General features: G+C 41.8%; 2 protein-coding genes across 4 annotated transcripts in view; both read left to right on the top strand.

Moving 5' to 3' along the window:
• The window catches only part of LOC111958308 (uncharacterized), a 148,861-nt gene that overhangs the window by 77,465 nt on the left and 50,523 nt on the right, over positions 1 to 20,873 (top strand). The window contains 4 exon segments of the mRNA XM_070437149.1: positions 5,364 to 5,372; positions 14,499 to 14,745; positions 14,925 to 14,937; positions 20,385 to 20,581. Of these exon segments, the coding sequence (XP_070293250.1) occupies positions 5,364 to 5,372; positions 14,499 to 14,745; positions 14,925 to 14,937; positions 20,385 to 20,581 (466 nt within the window).
• LOC139023664 (uncharacterized) lies at positions 6,551 to 20,469 on the top strand. 3 transcript variants are annotated; one of them, XM_070437229.1, is made up of 7 exons: positions 6,553 to 7,033; positions 7,610 to 7,740; positions 7,939 to 8,112; positions 9,931 to 10,083; positions 10,411 to 10,519; positions 13,840 to 13,981; positions 20,385 to 20,469. In XM_070437229.1, the coding sequence occupies exons 1-6, from the start codon at positions 6,775 to 6,777 to the stop codon at positions 13,974 to 13,976; spliced, it is 963 nt and encodes a 320-aa protein (XP_070293330.1). In that variant the 5' UTR covers positions 6,553 to 6,774; the 3' UTR covers positions 13,977 to 13,981; positions 20,385 to 20,469. The 3 variants fall into 3 exon arrangements, with proteins under 3 accessions (XP_070293331.1, XP_070293330.1, XP_070293329.1); XM_070437228.1 differs by lacking the exon at positions 20,385 to 20,469 and having other exon boundaries at positions 6,600 to 7,033; positions 13,840 to 14,506; XM_070437230.1 differs by lacking the exons at positions 9,931 to 10,083; positions 10,411 to 10,519; positions 13,840 to 13,981; positions 20,385 to 20,469 and adding an exon at positions 8,653 to 9,572 and having other exon boundaries at positions 6,551 to 7,033.

Genomic DNA, 20,873 nt, shown 5'->3' with positions numbered 1-20,873 from the left:
GGTCCCTGCTGCCTCTGATCTGGCGGACTCACTAAACACATGGTCCCTGCTGCCTCTCATCTGGCGGACTCACTAAACACATGGTCATCCCTGCTGCCTTCTGATCTGGCGGGACTCCATAAACATATGGTCATCCCTGCTGCCTCTGATCTGGCGGCCTCACTAAACACATGGTCATCCCTGCTGCCTCTGATCTGGCGGACTCACTAAACACATGGTCATCCCTTCTGCCTCTGATCTGGCGGACTCACTAAACACATGGTCATCCCTTCTGCTTCTGATCTGGCGGACTCACTAAACACAAATGCATCTTTTGTAAATTATGTCTGAGTGTTGGAATCTGCCCCTGGCTATTCATACCTTTTTAAAACAAGAAAATGGTGCCATCTGCTTTGCTTAAAAGAAGGAATTTGAAAGTATTTATACTTCTACTTTACTTTTGATACATAAGTATATTTTTGCAATTACATTCACTTTTGATACTTAAGTATATTTAGAACCAAATACTTTTAGACTTTTACTCAAGGAGTAATTTACTGTGTGACTTTTACTTTTACTTGAGCAACGTTCTATTAAGGTATCTATACTTTTACTCAAGTATGACAATTGGGTACTTTTTCCACCACTGGCCGTTCGGCAGCAGAGAGAACTGTCAATGGCTTGGGTGGCTGGAGGGTTAGAAAAGTTTCTGKACCTCCAGACGTAACTTTTTCAGATACCTACAAATTAGAGAAAGTTAGAAAACACCTCCCGACATTTGGGAATGCTAAACCTTCCATGTTTGACGGATGCATAAAAATATGCCCCAYCTCAGACAAACTGATATCTCGTCTATATGACGCTTTTCAATCTGTTAGCACACCTTCTACAGATGCCATTAAGGCAAAATGGGAGGAAGAACTAGGGACTTACATTTCTGTGGCAGACTGGGAAGATAGCTTGGAGTATATCCACACCTGCTCCATTAACTCCAGACATCGTCTCATACAATTCAAGGTATTACACAGATTACACTATTCCAAAACCAAACTGCATAGGATATTTCCTGATACATCCCCTATGTGTGATAAATGTCTGGCTGCGCAGGGTACACTACTCCACTGCTTTGCCCTGTGCTCTAGCTTGTATGGTTATTGGTGTGGAATTTTTAGGATCCTCTCTGAAGTTCTGGAGACTTCAATAGACCCAGACCCGCTTCTGATCCGTCTGCTCTTTTATGTTTAGATAATAATTGTATACTTGTCTTTTATACCTATACACCATTCTTGTGTGTGTTCAATAAAAAATATTTGAACGAGAAAAGTTTCTGGACCTTTCCCTGACACCACCTGGTATAGAGGTCCTGGATGGCAGCGAGCTCGGCCCCAGTGATATACAGCTGTAGAACTTTTTTAGGATCTGAGGGCCTCCTGAAAATCTTTTTAGCCTCCTAGGGGGAAGAGGCGCTGTCGTGCCCGCTTCACAACTGTGTGGATGTGTGTGGACCATGTTAATTCCTTAGTTTCTTAGATCAGCACTCCTAGAGACTGAGACTCTTTGTGGATACTTGCAGGCCCAGGTCTTGAGAAATTTTGTCTTAAGTGTTGGACCATGCATTTGAATGATCAAACCATTAAAAGAGTGTCTAGTAATCAAATCAACTAACACGTTTTCAAAGTATCAAATCAACTAACATTTTTGCGTAGTACACATAGCAATCCCTAATTTCACAATCAGAAGATGCTCCATAGCAGGGTGCTCATATCAGATTTCTTGATCCAACATCCTCTCACTCTGTATCTCTTACAGTCAGTAGACATGGAGGATGGGAAGCCTGATCTGCTGCTTGTCAAAGAGGAGACAATAGAAGATGGACCAGAGAGCATTGACCTGCTGAGTGGACTAAAGATGGGGGAGCAAGGTAACGGAGAAATTCATATAGCCCATATAGTCTTCTGATGCTCGTTCCCCCTCATAGCACCAGTTTCAATCCAAGTACCAATACCGTTCCGCAAACTCCAGGCGGTGTTATGGTGAGATGACTTGAAAATAAAGCATATGCAGAAAACAACCAAATCTCATACCTACTGTAAAATATGATGGTGGATCTTTGATGTTATGGGGCTAATTTGCTTCCACTGGTCCTGGGGCCCTTGTTAAGGTCCATGGAATCATGAACTTTACTAAGTACCAGGACATTTTAACCCAAAACATGGTTGCATCTGCTAGGAGGCTGAAACTTGCCCGCAAGTGGATCTTCCAGCAAGATAATAACCCCAAGCACACATCAAAATCCACAAAGCAATGGTTAATTGACCACAAAATCAAAATTTTGCAATGTCCATCTCAGTCTCCCGACCATTGAAAACCTATAGTTTAATTGAAGAAGACAGTCCATAAGCGCAGACGAAGGATTTCAAGGATCTGGAAAGATTATGTATGGGATGGTCTAAGATCCCTCCCAATGTGTTCTCCAGTCTCATAAAACGTTTTAGAAAAAGGCCCAGTGTCATTGTCCTTGCAAGGTGAGGGTGCTGGAGTATTGAAAACAGGGGTGCCAATAATTTTGKCACCAATCTTTTTTAGTATTTTTTATTCTCTGACCAGTTGTGTTAATATAAAATTATATAMTTTGCCAATATTTTAAAAGATCTTTATTTGTATTTGTTTTTAAACATGTATAAAAACACAATTCCACTTTGACATTATGGGGTATTGTGTGTAAATCAGTGACACAATCTCAATGGTTCGCAAAGAAGGGCACCTATTGGTAGAGGGATTTWAAAAAAGTAGACATTGAATATTGTTTGAGCATGGTGCAGTTTTTAATTACTCTGGATGGTGTATCAATACACCCAGTCACTTTGAAGATACAGGCGCCCTTCCTAACTCAGTTGCCAGAGAGGAAGGAAACCACTCAGGGATTTCACCATGAGGCCAATGGTGATTTTAAAACAGTTACAGAGTTAAATGGCTGTGATAGGAGATAACTGAGGATGGATCAACAACATTGTAGTTACTCCACAATATTAACATAAATGACAGTGAAAATAAGTTAGCTTGTACAGAATAAAACATATTCCAAAACATGTATCCTGTTTGCAATAGGCACTCAATGAATAGTGAAAAAATATGGCAAATTAATGTACTTTTTGTCCTGAATATAAAGCATTATGTTTGGGGCAAATCCAACACATCACTGAGTACCACTCTTCATATTTTCAAGCATGGTGGTGGCTGCATCATGYTATGGGTATGCTTGTCATCAGCAAGGACTAGGGAGTTTTTTAGGATAAAAATAAACAGAATAGAGCTAACCACAGGCAAAATCCTAGAGGAAAACTTGATTTAGTCTGCTTTACAACAGACACTGGGAGACAAATTCACCTTTCTGCAGGACAATTACCTAAATCACAAGGCCAACTATACACTGGAGTTGCTTACCAAGACGACATGAAATGTTCCTGAGTTTCGACTTAAATCAACTTGAAAATCTATGGCAAGACTTGACAATGGCTATCTAGCAATGATCAACAACCAACTTGACAGAGCTTGAAGAATTTAAAAAAGTATGATGAGCATGTATTGTGCAATCGAGGTGTGCAAAGTTCTTAGAGACACCCAGAAAGATTCACAGCTGTGAGGTGATTCTACCATGTATTGACTCAGGGGGTTGAATAGTTATCTAATCAAGATATATTATTGTTTATTTTCCATTTATTAAAAAAAGTTAGCATTTTTATTCCACTTTGACAGAGTATTTTGTGTAGATCTTTGACAAAAAATTATGATTGAATCCATTTTAATCCCACTTTGTAACACAMAAAAAARTGTAAACGGTCAAGGAGTGTGAATACTTTATGAAGGCACTGTAGCTCAATATTTGAATTATTAATTGTAGTCTTTTTTGCTCAACTTAATCAAGGGTGATAATAATTATGGAGGTGACTGTACATATACAAAACATAATATAGGGCCCTCAAACTCAAGTCTGGACCTCGAAGCCAGTTCCAATGTGCTTTTTCATTGTTACCCTCTAAATCAGGGACTAATTTAGACCTGGGACACCAAGTGTGTGCAATTAATTATCAGGTAGAACAGAAAACCAGCAGGCTCCGGACCACATACGGTAAGCGTTAAAGAGCGACTGCCATTAAAAAGCAACGAATCCCTTTGAAAACGGCCTATGTGGCATCGATATGAGTCAATTAACATTATACTATTGTTAAAATGGACTACAAGGTGTAAATAGGATGATTTTGGTCATAAAGTCCGTCTCTTCTAAAATGGAGTTTGGAACATCAGTGCGTCACAACGGGTAAATGAAGGTTGGGTTTTGATTTGACAAGGTCCACTTGCCCACTAACATGGGGTGAACAGCTGCAGTGGCTGCGTTCTAACCAATAGCATAGATAAGACAGTGAGACATACATGCCCAGTAGCTCCTTAGTTAGATGTAAAATTGTGCAACTAAAACGTCAAAATGAATTAAATGTTTTTGTTGTTATCTTAGTTGGATTCATTCTGGGGKTTTTGAGAACGTGAAATAGGATTCTGCGTCTACAGTGTTTCATGGGGGACATTCATTAACCAAATGCGATATCGGTCAGGAAACACTTTTTWAAATTATTTTWATTATTTTATTAACAACAAATCAATACAGAGTGTACATGAGGGAACACAAGTATATATATATTATATACAATGGACAATTGAGCTAGGGGGTACAATATCACATTACAATTACACAAGGACCTTAAGGGACATACATACACTTATAATTCTAACAGCTTTTTTGTTAGTAGAGTATTTAATTGTCTTAAAATACAGTTCAATTTATTTTTGTAGGGTAAGAAAATTAGTTTTTTTGTTTGTAAATTTACATTTGTGTATATGAAATTTGGCCAAAAGAATAATGAAATGAATGACATTAAAATGTTTCAGCTTATTTCTATCGTATGTAAAGAATCCAAGCAGTACATCTCTCCAMAATAGTGTAAAATCTTCATAAATGTGTTAAATTATAAATCTACTGATGTCTTGCCACAGTATTCTTACATGAATACAATGCCAAAAAAGATGCAACACTGTTTCTGGGTGGTCATTACAAAAGGAGCWATTTGAGTTTATGTTTTCCTTAAACTTCTTCATATAGTGGTTGGCAGGATAATATTTATGAATAATTTTAAAGGAAACTTCCTTAATTTTGTTGACAAGTAGGTATGTGTGTGGCAACATCCACACTTTTTTCCAACAGATATTTCCAATAAGGCATGACATACAACATCCTGCTGAAACAAGGTTCGTATCGCTCTGTTGTTGAATGGACCAAAAGAGAAACAAATCTTTCCTACTAATGAGTCAACAGGGTCAATAGAAGGTAGGCTCTGAGGGTCAGGTCTTGACACGTTCCTGAATAACAGAGCAACACCTGAGGGAATGGCATCTAAAACAATTGCAAAATCTTTAGGTGTTACAGGGACCTTGTAAAGTGATAAGAATTCCTTATAACTGAGTAAAAGACCCTCTGCATTTACCAGTTGGCTCACCAATAGGATATTATTTCGGAACCAATATTCTAAAAACAAATAAGTATTTTTATACAATATATCCCGACTATTCCATATATAATATCTGTGGAGAAAAAATGTGTTTATAAATTAAGGACCATGACAAGAAAACCTGCCGATGAAAAGCAGAAAGTTTCACTGGAACTTTGTCAATATTATAATTGCAAAACAACATGAAGTTAAGGCCACCAAAAGTAGAGAAGACATGATGAGGAATAAAATTCCAGATAGAAGTGGGTCTTCTTAGGAATTGTTTTATCCAATTGATCTTAAAAGTATTATTTAAGGTAGTAAAGTCCAGAAAATTGTGTTCATTACAACAGTTTTCCTAATGTAATGGGTACAGTTTCTCCACAGAAARTTGAAAARCATCTGGTCTATCTCCTTGCTTATTTTACTGTCAAGATATAAAGATAGAGCACCATATGTTAGTCTAGAGATACAAAAACAAAAAACACAAGCCATTTTGTCAAAATGGAATCTTTTGTGCAAGAAATCATTAAATTAGTTTCTTTAAYTTTTGGGAAAACTGGATAARGTAAAAGGTAGTCGCTTTTTACCTTAGCATGGTTTGGTCACTTTCATAGCAATATATTAAATTATAATCACGAAAAAATTACTTAATTAACTGCCAATCGTATCCACTTATTGTTGCATTTTTTATCCAAAAGATTCGAGTTATTAATTTGTAAACTTGGAAAAGAGAGAACAAGTCCAAGTAAAGGAAGTGGAATTGCTACCTGGGTAGGTATTTTAAAATCATAATTTAACAATTCCAAATGTTGTGTATATTTTGTGGTAACTTGTAGAGATAGAAGCAGTCAACTAAACAGAACTCGGACAGATKAATATTTACCTTACTGAGGTGATTCTATTCTTTTCTACTCTATTTTTTGCTGACACGCTGCTCTTTCTAAACAAGTCTGCTCTCAGCTTGGAAGATACTGATCATATGAGATTTGATGCGTAACGTAAAAACAGTTTATTATTCAAACCACACCCTTTAAGCTATGACGCCACCCAATAAGATCATTTCTCTTCAGTTTAAACGGAAGTGAACAGTGACTAAGAATAATTTCCACGTTAGCGTTTTTATTAACACAGTGGAACTCATGACGTTTAAATGAACAGCATCACATACTTTTCCSGGGTAGTGTTTAATTCTCGTTGGAGACAGGACTTGGTTGATCGATGTTACCTAGGTAATGCTAGCTAGCTGCTAACAATGGCTAACTGTATGGTTTTTCACACTCAGATAGCCTCCATCATGGAGGTGCTAGCGAATGCAGCCGTKGCAGAGATCTGTAAACTCGTAGACGACGACTATGCAGTGTTTCGTTTGGAAATAACTCAAAGTCGGAAAGAAAACAGCTCATTGCGGAGGAAACTACAGCTACTCGATCTGAAAGTGGCACGGGAGCGTTCCCTCGCCAGTCGTCCCAGTATTGACAAGATCCTCAACCGAAACAGAGGAATGGCAAGAGGTACGTTTTGCAGAAGAACGGGCCTGGCGCCCCGTTCTCCTATGCGCATGTGTGACTAGATGTGTTAACTCAGCATTTCCCAAACTCGGTCTTCCAGACCCTAAAGGGTGCAGGTTTTGTTTTMCCCCCCTAGCACTACACATCTGATACAAATAGTCAACTAATCATCAAGCTTTGATCATTTAAATCAGCTTTGCAGTGTTGGTGAAAAAAAAAAAAAAAAGTGCGTCTCTTAGGACCAAGTCTTGGAAACTCTGTGTTAACTAGAATTGGGTCTTGGTCAGTTTTTGGATAGTATGCAAGAGTTCCCCGGATTACTTAACTATCTTGCATAAAGACAAAATATCATATTCTAAACAGATATTTTATTTACTGCTTGTCCTATTATTTACTAATTAAAAACAATTTGATGCATGAAACTTAATACATTGATCTAYAAATAGTATATCAAGAAGTTATGAGAAGTGTTACCTTACATCCTTGCCAATTCTAGACAGTAACAATAGCGTACAATATACCATTGAGCATTGACAGTAACTAACCTAATCCCCTCTTTTCCCCCAATCACTCTCTCAGGTGAAGGACATTTCACTGGAGGCCACAGGAGCTTTGTGAAGCCAGCGAGAGACAATACATGGCGTGATGACCAACCAATCACTGTTGATGATGGGAGTGGAACCTCAACCCAGGACATTATCGTGATAGAGGTTAGTGTAATAGTATTACATCAAAATTACAGTACATTAAATGTGGCCCATTTATTTCAGAAAGGCTCCCCTCAGCTATTCACTTGCTTACATGTACATCCTCATTTATCTGCCATTAGGGAGCTTGTGGGACTTTCCTACAACGTTGTTATCCAATTAGACTTGTGCCGGTAATAATCTCCTCTCTTCTTGTGTCAGCCTGCAGAGGTTGCAGTTCCTGGGATGAAGCAGGAGGGGTCTGAAAGAGAGGAGGCCCCACGGCACAGCAGAAACATCCAGACTGGAGTGGCTGGAGTGCCCCATGAAGCCACTGAGGACTCCACCACCGTCCCAGCACCGCCCAGGCCCAGGACCCAACGCAGCATCACGGAGGTCAGTGGAACGCCGAACACTGTCCTCAAGTCAGAGACAGACATAGACTTTAACTGTAACACACAGGCGCTTACATACAGGATCTGACCACGGATCAGACTCAGAGAGGCTGGGGCCACTGGGCTGTCCTCCTGCTCCCGGCTCAGAGTACTTTCCGGTATTTAACCAAAGCCAGAGAACGGTTCATTACCGTGGAGATGGTGACACGTTAGACACTGGTGGTGATGATCTGTCTTGTTCTTACGCTACAGAGATGGACCATGGCAACATGCCCTTGGGTTTAGAGACAGACTGATCTGGAATGGCTCAAAGGAACCAGTACAGTAGTAGTGTATACTCTGAAGGGTGCCTAGATAAGAAAGGGGAGGGTCTGATTCTAGATGAGGTGACTGTGAAAGTGGAGGGCAACGTTTCTCCCACACGGAATGCAGATGGTCACCTAAGAGACAGACACTTACATAGCAGAGACTTCTTAGATTACAGGGAAAGCTTAGAGACAAATACAAATGTCACAACCAACTTCCTTTTACGTGCGCTCAGGGATCGCGACCCAGTGTCCACGTTGATGGGGCCTTCCGATTCACACGTCCTTTTCGATCAGGTATTGAACTCAAAGGACCCAGGCTCAAGGAGGGGGAGCAACATCAGGCAATAGTAAAGAGAAACGGTTCCTCTGCATGTTCTGTAACAAAGGCTTCAGCTGCCCTCAGAAGGTGGAGACCCACTAGAGGGTCCACACAGGAGAGAAATCCTTCAGCTGCCCCCAGTGTCACATGCGCTTCTCCCACTCGTCGAGCCTGAATAGGTACCGAGGGTCCACACATGAGAAGTCCTACAGCTGCCCCCAGTGTGAGAAGAGGTTCTCCCGCCAGGACCAGCTGAAGATGCACCTGAAGGTCCACACGGGAGAAAGGCCGTTTGCTTGTACACACTGCAGGAAGAGGTTCTCAGAGAGGAGTTACCTCAGGATACACCAGCAGAAAAACCATTCCACTCCGTAACATAGAAAGTAACCATTCCACTCAGGAATGGTTTAGAACAAGCCCTGCATTAAAATCAAAGATACATTTTCATTATTGTCAGCAAAAATATCCACAGATTTCAGTKTTGAATGTTCCTGAGTAGAATATTGCATCCAGATATTGTGTGATACAGTATATAAGGCATATACATGCGTGTGTGTGTGTATATACACAGTACCAGTCAAAATTTTGGACACCTACTCATTCAAGGGTTTTTATTTTATTTTTTACTATTTAAAATAAAGATATGTGTAGTGTGATGTTCACAAATGCCTATTTCATTACCTCCATTCAACTACTTAATTTCCCCCCCCAATACACTTTTCATGAGAAAATGAATGCAGTTTATCAAGTTCATGCTGATTTTGTTGTTGTTGTTGATGGTTTTCATATGGTGTATTTAACACTTGTTTAATAAACACAAAATGGGTCTTTTCATTCTAAGACTTTTATTGACTGCATACTCTCGAGTGCTTTATAATCGATACACACTTAAGGCCTACTAAATATCACCTACACACTAACAAATACCTAGTGTACACTTCAAAATAGTTTAAGGTTTGTCTGATGACTTTTCACTTATCATAGCTGACTCATATTTATCCACAACATCATATTTATGTCCACCATGATGGGTTTAACAACAATGAAGTCATTCTGTAACTACAGTATGGGACTCAAACATATTGGGGATGGGTAAACACTCCATGTTGAAAGTGTGTTTATTATCTGTGTGTGTGTTTATGTACCCGAGGGAGTGTATGTCTGTGTAATCTGTATCACATGTCTTTTCCAGGAGGAGGAGTGTCCACAGGTGATGCTGGTGAAGGAGGAGGGTCTGGGGAACCCTGAGGGGACCATGGTCATGGAGGACAACCAGACTACACCTCCTCCTGAACCCACAGAGGAACCAGCTGATCAGCACAGGACCACACACAGTCTCACTGAGGTTAGCCCACTGAACTACTGTCTGAATGGTATTAGGTCAGGGCCCGTATCTACATAGCCTCTCAGAGTAGGAGTTCTGATCCTCGATCAGCACTCCTACTAAGACTCTTTGTGGAAACGGGCCCAGGTCTTSATTAATTTTGTCAAAAGGGTGGGACCATGCCTGAATTATCAAACCATTTTAAAGAGTGTCAAGTAATCAAATCAACTAACATGTTTGCATAGTACTCATCGCAATCCCTCATTGCCCAATCAGAAGATGCTCCATAGCAGGGTGCTCATATCAGATTTCTTGATCCAACATCCTCTCACTCTGTATCTCTTACAGTCAGTAGACATGGAGGATGGGAAGCCTGATCTGCTGCTGGTCAAAGAGGAGACAGAGGACGGACCAGAGAGCATTGATCTGCTGAGTGGACTAAAGATGGGGGAGCAAGGTAAGGGAGAAATACGTATAACCTATAGATCCTCAACAGGGTTCTACAGTGYGACCATTTTACTCACATATGCATCTAAATATTTTGTAGGGAAACCTGGAATTTTAATTTAGCACCAGTGTGCCTAGAACAATTTAAGATTCTAGCTTTAATACCTGAAATATGTTTAATTGTGCTCCTAAATTTCTTTGTGCACCTACATTTTCCCACTTATACTTACTCCTTGTAAAAAAAAAAAGTCAGCATAGAGCCCTCTTCAATAGTAATAGTGATGCGCCTGGAAATGATTCTTTCTTCAYTTTCTTCATTCATAAAATGAATACAATTTATGCTGACATACAAAAACAATGAACTTCACCAGGTAATTGACAGAAAAATTTATAGGAGTTCCTCTTCAGTCAGTCAACTTCGGCACAACATACTATGGGGAGTCGCACTCTCGTGACCGGTTGAAGGATCCACAATCACGCCTGACAAGGCCAATGAAATCTGCGCCTCGCTGGAAGCCCCGTCCATCCACAGGTTATAAATGCGAGGCTCGGATTTATTCCGTCAACTATTCCACTCTTCACCTTGGTGTGAACAGGAGCAATTCACGCTACTAAAACAAACAATTGGAAAACGAGACTGTGGTAGAGCGTGCTCACCCCCCTGGACGTTGTGTGCTGAAGTTTGTATTTGGTATCGTTAGTTTCCTAATCCCAAACAGTTAATTATTCTTCAGTTTTCTGGAGCAATGAGTAAGATGGCTAAGAAAGCGACCGAGACGACRATGGCTAAGCCGGGTTCAGGGTCACGATCACGCCCCCAGTCATGCGGTTATACTATGCGAACCAGTCCGTGTGCGCATTGCCACATACTGTGGGAAAACTCCCTGGAAAGACGTGTAGCATTCTTTGCGACTTTCCTTTCCAAGAATCCGGCAACTTGGCTGGGACCGAGGTGCAGGAAGCGGAGAGGGGCTTGAGGCTGTTGTCGGAAAAGGTGGAACTAGCCTCCCAGCAGGGAGGTGGTGAGCCGGTGGGTTCGGTGACATACAGGGCCCATGTTCGGACGACGCCATGGTGTCCCTGGACAGCTCCGGGGGTTTCCTCSGGTGATGAAGAGGACTTAGTTCGGGGACAGCCACCTCCTCACGCTATGAAAGTAGCATCATTTTTTGGTACTCCATGAGGGGCCAGGGGCTGAGTGTGTTGACCTATATGGACGATTGGCTGATAGCAGTCAAAGGAACAAGCAGTGTTACACACATCGAGGCTAATGCCCTATGTTCATTCTCTAGGTTTTATTGTAAACCAGAAAAAGAGCTGTCTAAGCACATTCCATTCCTGGGTCTCGAGTTAGACTCATCCTTAAATTGCACTTTTCTATCCCCGGAGAGGTTGTCGGGTTTCCAGCTCTGCTTGGCCCAATTTMGTTTTTCACCAGTTCCTGTACGTTTTCACCAGTTCCTGCGTCTACTGGGGATGGTGCTTCTRTGGATGGTGGTCATTCCCCTGAGGCTGTTCCAGTGCTGGGTGCTAGCAACACGCTTGGATACATCTCGCCACCTAAACAGGTCAATTCAGGTGTCCCCGACATGCCTTCAGGCACTGGCCCAGTGGAGGRATCCCCGGTTACTATCGCAAGGGGTTCTCATGGGCCAGGTGTTGTCCCGCAAGGTGATCAYGACAGACGGGGCGCGGTGTGCGAGGGTTACTGAATTCGAGGAGTATGGTCGGTGTCACAGAGAGCCCGGCATATCAATTACCTGGAACTTCTGATTGTCAGACATGTGCGGGCAGTGGTGTAAAAAGTACTACATTGTCGTACTTGAGGAAAAGTAAAGATACCTTCATAGAAAATTACTCAAGTAAAAAAGTCACCCAGTAAAATACTACTTGAGTAAAAGTTTAAAAGTATTTGCTTTTAAATATACTTAAGTATCAAAAGTATAAACCATTTCAGATTTCTTATTAAGCAAACCAGACGGCAGAATTGTATTTTTTATTTTAATTGACGATAGCCAGGGGCACACTCCAACACTCAGACATGATTTACCAACTAAGTATTTGTGTTTAGTGAGTCCGCCAGATCAGACTCAGTAGGGATGACAAGGGATGTTCTCTTGATAAGTGTGTGAATTTTACAAATTTCCTKTACTTTTGGGTGTCAAGGAAAATGTATGGAGTAAAAAGTACATTCTTTTCTTTTGGAATGTAGTAAAGTAAAAGTAGGCACAAATATTAATAGTAAAGTAAAGTACAGATACCCCCAAAAACKACTTAAGCAGTACTTTCAAGTATTTGTACTTAAGTACTTTACACCACTGTGTGCTGGTCATATCTAACGATGGTGGCTCAGTTGGTAGAGCATGGTGCTTGCAATGCCAGGGTTGTTGGTTCGGTTCCCACGGGGGACCAGTACGAAAACGGTACACAAATGTGTGCTCTCACTCTTGTAAGTCACGCTGGATAAGAGCGTGTGMTAAATGACTTAAATGTAAATATAATACATCAACAGGCATGGCCGGACCCTCCTCACCTTGGCTCGCTCCCTGTTGTGGTGGAGCAGTGCACATTTGCTCTCACATCAGGTGATGCATGTTCCTGGTTACCTCAACTCGGGTGGATCTGCTATCCAGGGGGGCCCCTCTTCATCAAGAGTGGAGACTACACCCCTGGGTGGTTGCCCAGATATGGGAGAGGTTCGGCAATGCCGACATAGATCTTTACGCATTGCAAGAAAATGCTCATTGTCGTCTTTTTATCTGCATGAGGGACCCAAGTGCCCTGTTGGGAAAGACTCTCTGGCGCACCAGTGGCCTTTTGACCTTCCTTTATGCATTTCCGCCAGTGSTTCTGATTCAGTCCACGTTGGAGAGGGTGCGCTGGGAGGGCTTATCATTGATTCTTGTGGCTCTCCATTGGCCCAGGCAGCCTTGGTTCAGGGAGATMATTCGCCCTTTAGGCGAGGACCCTGACAACTCACGTTGCGCAGAGTCCTGTTGTCCCAGGCGTACGGGCAGGTTTGGCACGGGAGACCAGAGATTTGGTCTGGGGGTGGCCAAGTGACTTGCGCTTTCGAACAAGTAAAACATCTGTACTACTTGTGGCTAAAAAAGTTTGTCAAACCCTGAGAGAGATATTCAATTGAAGGAATGAATCCTGTGGAAGGCGAGGTGTACAGCGATTTCATTGGCCTTGTCGGGCGTGATTGTAGGTCTTTCAATCGAAGTGGCGAGTGTGCGACTCCCCATAGTATGTTGTACCTTGTTTCCCTCCTTCAGGGAACAGTAGTTATAGTCATAAAATGTAACGTTGTCTGCCATGTTTCGAAAGTATTTTGTAACCTCTTGCAGGTGGTTGGCTGGAGGCTAACAGAGGAGACTGGGCGGACATCTTGGATTCCCAGACMGGTGCAGCCAAGGGCCCAGGGGACAACATCACTGAGCAGGCCAGGACTAGAGATGACATAGTGGAGGTCAGTGGATGGGACAGTGTCCTCAACTCTGGGCTGGGGAACAACACTGTTAATAACAACCAGAAACAGACAGTGGAACACAAAACAACAACTGAACTGAGACCAGGWCTGGCTGAGACCAGGGCAAGGCGTAGAATTGGTCTGCGGGGACTGGGAGGTGTCCGTATGCGGCTGAAGAGAACAGACACAGACTCGGCTAGCGATGCTCCATCCTGCTCCTATAGTTGTAATTCAGAGAGACTGATGGCGCCTCAGGTTAACCCTCTAACAGGTGCTGCCTTCAGCCTGCCTTCTATAGGATCTATCAACTGGAACATGGACCCTGCGACAACACAGACACTTCCTGGCCTTCATCCTCCTCACACTCTCCTTATGTTAAACCAGACCTCTGAACACGCCCGTGCCTCAACACTAAATGGCTACACAAGCCCATTGACACATGACCGTAKTAGAGACGGAATCAGTAAAGGTGGCAGCGCCAAAGAGAWGCGCTTTCCGTGTTCGTTCTGTGGGATAGCCTTCAGTTTCCCCAAACAGGTGGAGATCCACCAGAGGATGCACACGGGGGAGAAAGCGTTCAGCTGCCACCTGTGCCCGGCCAGTTTCTCCCGATTGTCCAACCTGAAGAGGCACCAGAGGGTCCACACAGGGGAGAAACCCTACAGCTGCCCCCAGTGTGCGAAGAGGTTCTCCCACCACCACAATATGAAGGTGCACCTGAAGGTCCATACGGGAGAGGCAGTGTCCCTGTATGCACTGCAGGAGTAGCCTAGTCGTGTCTAATAATTGAGAGAAATCGTATCACTTGAAATGTACGTAGGGGATGTCTTGGAACTGTTATTTAGATTAAATATTATAGTTATCATGTGAAGTGTCTTGAGGTAAGAGAGTAATTAACCACATACCCCTCATTAATCCTTTRTTAACTTGTCATTTGAAACAGGCTAGCTGTTCCCGTAAACTTCCAGGCATTGAGCCAACAACTATCCATTTAAAAAGCTTGTCTCTGCAAAAATATAAAAACTAATGTACATATCTTTTGCGGAGGTGGCTAAATTAATATAGAGGAAAAACTGAATTCCCCTTTTAAAAAACAGCCCCCTCCCACAATGGCACCACGTTCAGGAAGTATCATTTGTTGGTGGGGAATAAAACRGTGTAAAGCTAAATTATTCCACTCTAAGGTTCCACCCTGTTAGGATTATGCACCTAACAGTTGTTAAATGTTGTTTGAAAAAATAGCAAATAAATGACTAATGTCAATATTTATTTCTCTTTGAATAATATATTTTATGCATATTTAGATACATTTGTTGCTAATAACATTACAATTATTAATTAGTTACATAGCTTACATAATGTAAGTAATGAAATGTGCATATATAATTGTAATTAGTATGTAATTGGCTAGCAACAATAAATCTGTTCATGTTTTACAAACTCAGGTTGACAATGTTTTTAAAAAGTACATTTTTGATTTTATCAAATAAATAGAAAGTAAACTAATCCACAATATTCATTATTATTATAGGTGTAATGTTTTTCAACCATTTCATTTATTGAACAAAAAATATAAAACGCAACATGTGAAGTGTTTGTCTCATGTTTCATCAGCTGAAATAAAAGATCCCAGAAATGTTCCATACACACAAAAAGAGTATTTTGCAAAAATGTTGTGCACAAATTTGTTTACATTCCAGTTAGTGAGCATTTCTCCTTTTGTCAAGGTAATCAGCATGATCATTACACAGTTGCACCTTGTGCTGGGGACAATAAAAGGCCACTCTGAAATGTGCAGTTTTGTCACTCAACACAATGTCACAGATGTCTCAAGTTTTGAGGGAGTGTGCAATTGGCATGCTGACTGCAGGAATGTCCACAAGAGCTGTTGCCAGATCATTTAATGTTAATTTCTCTACCATAAGCCGCCTCCAATGTTGTTTTTGAGAATTTGGAAGTATGTCCAACCGGCCTCGTTTATGGCGTCGTGTGGGCGAGAGGTTTGCTGATGTCAATGTTTTGAACAGAGTGCCCCATGATGGCGGTGGGGTTATGGTATGGGCGGGCATAAGCTACGGACAACGAACACAATGGCATTTTATCGATGGCAATTTGAATGCACAGATATACCGTGATGAGATCCTGTCGGGCCGATTGTGGTCCATTCATCTATCGCCTTTACGTCATGTTTCAGCATAATAATGCAAGGCCCCCACATCGCAAGGATCTGAACACAATTCTTGGAACCTGAAAATGCCCAGTTCTTYCATGGCCTGCATACTCACCAGACAAGTCACCCATTTGAGCATGTTTGGGATGCTCGGGATCAACATGTACAACAGCGTGTTCCAGTTCCCGCCAATATCCAGCAACTTCACACAGCCATTGAAGAGTGGGACAACATTCCACAGGCCACAATCAACAGCCTGATCAACTCTATGCGAAGGAGATGTCGCGCTGCATGAGGCAAATGGTGGTCACACCAGAAACTAACTGGTTTTCTGATCCACGCCCCTACCTTATTTTAAGGTGTCTGTGGCCAACAGATGCATATCAGTATTCCCAGTCATGTGAAATCCATAGATTAGGGCCTAATGAAAATATTTCAATTGACTGATTTCCTTTTATATGAACTGCAACAGTAAAATCTTTGAAACAATTTTTGTTCAGTATAGACTTTAAATCATGTATTCATTATTGCTGTTTGTTCCACCCTATTGCTTTCATTTTCTATAAATGTATGTAGTTCTGTTCTTGAGCTGTTCTTGTCTATTGATGTTCTGTATTATGTTTCATGTTTTATCTTGACCCCAGGAAGAGTAGGTGCTAATAAAATACCAAATACCCTGTTATGCTTCATTCTATCCTGTTGGGTTGGTATTTTAAAATCAGAATATAACAATACAATCAAATGTTCTGCATATTTTTGTGGTAACTTGTAGTGATATAAGGGGTAAGCTAAACATTCATCCCCCTTTTAGACTTTTCCTAATTTTCTTACGAACTGGAGTTAAAATGGATTTAATTGTCATTTTTTCGTCAACAATTTAATCAAAATACTCTGTCAAAATGGAAGCTTTTTTTAAATATAAAAATTGGATAACTAAAATATACAGTATTCACCCCCTTTGTTTAGGCAAGACTAGATGAGTTCAGGAGTAAATATCTCTAAGTCGCTCTGGATAAGAGCGTCTGCTAAATGACTTAAATGTAAATGTAGACAAAACACATATGTTACAAGGAATCACTGTGTGACATAATAGGGCTGATATGATTATACCCAGACACATCTAAGATAGTCATCCTTCTGAACTGAGCTGCAGGACAGGAATGCAACCGCTCAGGGATGTTACCATGAGGCCATTGGTGATTTTAAAACTCATTGGTGAGTTTAATGGCTGAGATGGAAGAATTGAGGATGGATCAACACTGTAGGTAATGACAGAATGAAAATATTCCAAAACATGCATCCTGTAAGCAACAAAGCACTAAAGTAATACTACAAAATAAACACAGCAAAGGACATTTTGGCCTAAATGCAAAGCCTTATGTTTGGGTGAAATACAACAGAACACATCACTGAGTAACTGCCTCTTTATTTTCAAGCATGTTGGTGGCTGCATTATGGGTATGCTTGACATTGGCAAATACTGGGATTTTTCAGGATGGAAAGAAACAGGATGTAGCTAAGTACAGGAAAAATCCCAGAGGAAAACCTGCTTCAGTGTGCTTTACACCAGACACTCAGAGGAATTCACCTTTCAGCAGGACAATAACCTACAACACAAAGCCAAATCTACATTGAAATTGCTTACCAAGAAGACAGTGAACGTTCCGAGTGGCCAAGTTACATTTTTGACCTATCTGAAAATCTAGGGCAAGACTTAAAATTGCTGTCTAGCCATGATCCCCAACACCTTGACAGAGGTTGAAGAATTTAAAAGAATATTGGGCAAATATTGCACAATAGCCTACAGGTGTGCAAAGCTCTCAAGAGACTTACCCAAGAAGATTCAACGCTGTAATCACTACCAAAGTATTTACTCAGGGGATGAATTCTTATGTAATCAAGGTATAGTAGTGTTTTAGTTGTCATAACTTTTCAAACAATGTTAGAATTTTTGTTCCACTTTGACAGAGTATTTTCAATAAATTGTTGACAAATTACAATTAAATCCATTTAAATTCCATGTTGTAACACTAAAATGGGGAAGTTTAAGGTGGGTAAAGACTTATGCAAGGCACTGTATTGTAATAATTATCATAAGAAGGACCGAAGCGAGAACAAGGACAGTTGAATATTTACCTTACTGAGGTGATGTCGATGGAATAAAGTCATTCTATTATTGTCACGCTATCACACTGTTCATTCTAAACTAGTCTGCTGTCATCTTGAAAGATACTGATCATAGGAGATTTGATGTAATATAAGAAGCTGTACCGTAATTCAAAGAACAATACACATAAATACTTCATTTAACCACATCCTTTGAGCAAAAACGCCAACCAATAAGATCCTTTCTCTTCAGTTTATACGGAAGTGAACAGGAACCAATAACAATTTCCACGTTAGCGTTTTTGTTGTTATTTAGACGTTAACACCATGGAACTCAAAATATGACTCATTTAACTGCACAGCATCACATTATTTCCCCAGGCAGTGTTTACATTATACATCTTAGAGTAGTAAGCAGAATAAGTGCACTCTATATGTGTCTAGGTCATTAGGCTAAGGGAAGCCATTACCTAGTCCAGTGAGGTACATTAGACGTGCATTAGGAGCATAGGTTTGTATTGCTTAAGCACCATTAGACATGCACCTGCATTGGGAGTGTGCATGTCTGTTTATTTTTGTACCATCGCTATGGCCTAATGTTTACCGTTGCTATGGTTACGTGATTTATATAAAAAGCACGAATGGATTACATATGATCATAGATATACACTACATGGCCAAAGCTATGTGGACACCTGCTTGTTGAACATCTCATTCCAAAATCATGGGCATTAATATGGAGTTGGTCCCCCCTTTTCTGCTATAAGAGCCTCCACTCTTCTGGGAAGGCTTTCCATTAGATGTTGGAACATTGGCTGAATGGAAGCAAGTCCCCGCAGCACAAGAGCATTAGTGAGGTCGAGTACTGATGTTGGGCGATTAGGCCTGGCTCGCAGCTTGGCGTTCTAGTTCATCTCAAAGGTGTAAGATGGGGTTGAGGTCAGGGCTCTGTGCATGCCAGTCAAGTTCTTCCACACCGATCTCGACAAACCATTTCTGTATGGACCACGCTTTGTGCACAGGTGCATTTTCATGCTGAATCAGGAAAGGGCCTTCCCCAAACTGTTGCCACAAAGTTGGAAGTGTAGAATAATCTAGAATGTCACATTGTATGCTGTAGCATTAAGATTTCCCTTCACCGGAACTAAGAGGCCTAGCCCGAACCATGATAAACAGCCCCGGACCATTATTACTCCTCCACCAAACTTTACAGTTGGCACTATGCATTCGGGCAGGTAGCGTTCTGCTGGCATCCGCCAAACCCAGATTCGTCCATTGGACTGCAAGATGGTGAAGCGTGATTCATCACTCCAGAGAACGCGTTTCCACTGCTCCAGAGTCCAATGGTGGTGAGCTTTACACCACTCCAGCCGCCGCTTGGCATTGCGCATTGTGATCTTAGGCTTGTGTGCGGCTACTCAGCCATGGAAACCCATTTCATGAAGCTTCCGACAAACAGTTATTGTGCCGACGCTGCTTCCAGAGGCAGTTTGGAACTTGGTAGTGAGTGTTGCAACCGAGGACAGACAATTATTACGCGCTACAGCACTCGGCGGTCCAGTTCTGTGAGCTTGTGTGGCCTACCACTTTGCGGCTGAGCCGTTGTTGCTCCTTACGAACTGACTTGTTGGAAAGGTGGTATCCTATGACGGTGCCACTTTGAAAGTCACTGAGCTCTTCAGTACGGGCCATTCTACTGCCAATGTTTTCCTATAGAGATTGCATGGCTGTGTGCTTGATTGTATACACCTGTCAATAACGGGTGTGGCTGAAATAGCCAAATCACTAATTTGAAGAGGTGTTCACATACTTTTGACCATGTAGTGTAATTTGGCAACATAGGCCTACAAACATTATTTATAATGGATAGCAAAAACACAATCACAAGAATGGTTTCAGATCAAACTCTATGTTAGGGCGAAAGGGAGCAAGGACTTTAAATTAAAGATCCAGGCATCCTCTCATTTTAACAATAAATTGTCAAGGTCACCCCCTTTCCTAGGGAGGGTGACATGTTCGATGCCGATATAGCAAACGGACGAAAGTATAGCTTGTGAGACTTCCCTACGACATTGTTATCCAATTAGTCTCATGTGCCGGTAATGACCTCCTCTCTTCTTATGTCAGTCTGCAGATGCAGAGGCTGCAAATCCTGGGGTCAAGCTGGAGAAGACTGGAGGAGAGGTGGACCAACGACACAGCAGAGACATCCAGACTGGAGCGCCCCATGTAGCCACAGAGGTCCCCACCACCTCCGCCCCAGCGCCGCCCAGTACCCGACGTAGCATCACGGAGTTCAGTGGAACGCCGGACGCATTCCTCAAGTCAGAGACCAACACAGAGACTGTAACACACAGGCTCTTACACCCAGGATCTGACCACGGATCAGACCCAGAGAGACTRGGGCCACTGGGTTGTCCTCCTGGCTCAGAGTATTTACCGGTATTTCACCAGAGCCAGAGGACGGTTCATTCCCGTGGAGATGGTGAGGCGTTAGACACTGGTGTTGATGATCTGCCTTGTTCTTACACTACAGAGATGGACCCTGTCAACATGCCCTTGTATTTAGAGACACAGAATGATCTGTCTAGAGGGGACTGGAACCGGTACACTAGT

Source organism: Salvelinus sp. IW2-2015, linkage group LG34 (genome assembly GCF_002910315.2).
Source record: "Salvelinus sp. IW2-2015 linkage group LG34, ASM291031v2, whole genome shotgun sequence".
NCBI classification, from domain to species: domain Eukaryota; kingdom Metazoa; phylum Chordata; class Actinopteri; order Salmoniformes; family Salmonidae; genus Salvelinus; species Salvelinus sp. IW2-2015.
The sequence above is the reverse complement of the archived record's forward strand: the minus strand, read 5'-3'. Positions and strand labels throughout refer to the sequence as shown.